This window comes from Cicer arietinum, chromosome 3 (genome assembly GCF_000331145.2).
Source record: "Cicer arietinum cultivar CDC Frontier isolate Library 1 chromosome 3, Cicar.CDCFrontier_v2.0, whole genome shotgun sequence".
Lineage (NCBI taxonomy): Eukaryota > Viridiplantae > Streptophyta > Magnoliopsida > Fabales > Fabaceae > Cicer > Cicer arietinum.
Genome location: NC_021162.2, coordinates 71,858,765 through 71,861,337, shown reverse-complemented (window position 1 = coordinate 71,861,337; position 2,573 = coordinate 71,858,765). Strand labels below are relative to the sequence as shown.

General features: G+C 33.1%; 1 protein-coding gene across 1 annotated transcript in view; it reads left to right on the top strand.

The window, feature by feature from the left end:
* Nucleotides 1–224: 224 nt before the first annotated feature.
* The window catches only part of LOC101505098 (protein IN CHLOROPLAST ATPASE BIOGENESIS, chloroplastic-like), a 3,338-nt gene continuing 989 nt past the window's right edge, over nt 225–2,573 (top strand). Inside the window, exons 1-8 of the mRNA XM_004494108.4 lie at nt 225–439; nt 512–595; nt 927–1,001; nt 1,091–1,133; nt 1,209–1,266; nt 1,423–1,590; nt 1,671–1,733; nt 1,823–1,917. Coding sequence (XP_004494165.1) covers nt 322–439; nt 512–595; nt 927–1,001; nt 1,091–1,133; nt 1,209–1,266; nt 1,423–1,590; nt 1,671–1,733; nt 1,823–1,917 — 704 coding nt within the window. The 5' untranslated portion in view covers nt 225–321. The remainder of the gene's footprint in view (nt 440–511; nt 596–926; nt 1,002–1,090; nt 1,134–1,208; nt 1,267–1,422; nt 1,591–1,670; nt 1,734–1,822; nt 1,918–2,573) is intronic.

The following is a 2,573-nucleotide window of genomic DNA, read 5'->3' as shown; positions in this document are numbered from 1 at the left end:
TTTATTTAATTATAAAGACTAATCTCAAAAAATAATTAAAATTATTTTCTTTTAAAATATACGAAATTTAATTTTACTTATTAATATAGTTGACAACTCATAACATACTTTTTTTCTTCACATCCACCACCATATTATATATATCAAAGTAATTTTTTTTTTGTGTTATCGTATTTTATTTTATTTTTATTAAATTGGTATTTTCTTTTTGTTCTATGCAGCACATTTTGTTATGTTGTTTTATATTTTTTCCGAAAGGAAAAAGAAAAAACAGATAAAGGGAGTGTGACGAGTGAGTAAGATAAAAAGGCGAACAGAGAAATGAAGATCGGCGGCGGAGTATTGTGTGGCGGAGGTCCACGCAGCACCGTCGTGCCTCTGTTACTGAGCCGTCGTACACCTTCTCTTCGCATCTCTTCATCTTCGTCCTCTACTACCGGTAACACCACCTATCCTCTCTTCTTATTATAACTGTTTAGCTTTAGCTTCATTCTTTAGTTTTCAATTGCAGAACATGTCTCTTTTGTAAAGGATGTAGCTGCAACTCAACCCCCTCAGCATCTCTCACAACTCTTGACTATCTTAAAAACCAGAGGTACCACCATTCCACATTATCACTTTTATTTTATTTTTTCCCAAATTCAACTTATTTGTCTATATTATACTAAGTTTCTGTTTGTTTGCAAAAAATTAGCTGATGATGGATAAGATAACCGATAGATAGCAGGAAATATTGTATTCAACTTAAGAATAATCAGGAAAGTGTATTTTGTGAATGTAGTTGAGCATGTGACTTTAATTATTTTGGTATATGAGACCGTGCTTTATAGTATAAACATATGTGGTTTGAAATTTGAAGTACTACTTCTAGGGTCTGATATTAATTTGGTGATAATTATTTGTTTGTTATGGTTTGTGTATAACAGGTGAAACAATTATTTCTCCGGGTGCCAAGCAAGGACTAATCCCCCTTGCTATTCCCTTGTCAAAAAATAGCTCTGGTATGGATTTAACTGTTTAAGAGATAAGGGCTTTGAGAACTAAATCTTCAAGTTCTGTGTAGTATTGTTTGTGATTGTTTTCTTCACAGGTGCTGTAACTGCATTGTTGCGATGGCCCACGGCTCCACCCGAGTGAGGCTCCATGTTCATCCCTTTTAAATGGTTAATTCATTGTTGTGATAGTCTCATAATCGCAAACACCTGCAGATTGGAAATGCCGGTGGTGGAAGTGAAAAAACACGGAGTGTGGCTTTTAGCTAAGAGCGTAAGTGAAGCACTGCATCACAATTGTTATTATTGATACTTGATAATATATATAAATCCATAGATTAATGGACATTTCATCTTGCATAAGTTGCATTTAGTATGACGATGTTATGCAATTGGAGATTCATGCCAGTTGTCTATTTTCTTCATATAGGTAGACCAATTTATTCATAGGATATTGGTTGAAGAAGATGCAAAGGACATTCAAGAGAGAAATGATGAACTCTTTTATGCTTCGGCCAATGCAGGGGAAAAGCTATATAGAAAGGGTGATTTTGCAGAGTCTGGGATTTCTAACTTAGATTCCTATCTATTGAAAAAGGTATTCATGAATTTGTAAACTTGTATTGTTCACTTGCACAATCAATCATTAGAAGAACCTAATGTATTTTATGTTTTAAGGTTGGTATATTTCCCGATGTCTTAGAGCGCAAAGTGACCCGTCATTTTGAGGAAGGGGATCAGGTACTTTATAATTTTTCTGCATTTAATTAGTTACTGAAGCATTAGTCATAAGTCAATTGATACATGTTGGCTATGTCTGTGTGTGTAAGGTTTCAGCTTTAGTAACGGGAGAATTTTATACCAAGAAGGAGCATTTTCCAGGATTTGCAAGACCTTTTGTGTTCAATGCTGAGGTTTTGTTGAGGTTGGTAATAAACACCATGGTTATTAAATCTAATTTCATGTTGTGTTCAATGCTGAGGTTGGTAGTAAACACCATGGTTATTAAATCTAATTTCACATTGTGTTCAATGCTGAGGTTTTGTTGAGGTTGGGTAGTAAACACCATGGTTATTAAATCTAATTTCAAATCGTGAATGAGAAGACCTATTTTCTAAATTGTGAATCAAATTTTATTAGGACTCGTAAGATACATTGCCAATAAATATATCAGTTTTAATTTGAAAACAGGTGACAATTAAATTATCAAATGATATCTCATATAGGAACCTCAAAATAATTGAAGTTTCAAGTCATATATCAAACGACAAAAGAAAAGTGGGTGATATACAAAGTTGACATAAAAAAAGTGTTTAGCTACACTAAGTTTAGGTAGCGATTCATTAAAATAAAACATGATTCATCATAGTGAGTCAAAATTCAAGATGGGATTCTTGTCCAAATAGATACAGTCAAGACATTCGTATCAATTTGGTTCAGTTTAGTATCGAATTGAGATATGACTCATGTATCATTAGATACTGATAACCATGGTAAACACTTTTTATTACATCTCGAATTTGTTCAAAATGAGAAATCTGAACTTATTGTTCTCAATTTCTAAGGAGCTTTTTTTTTCCT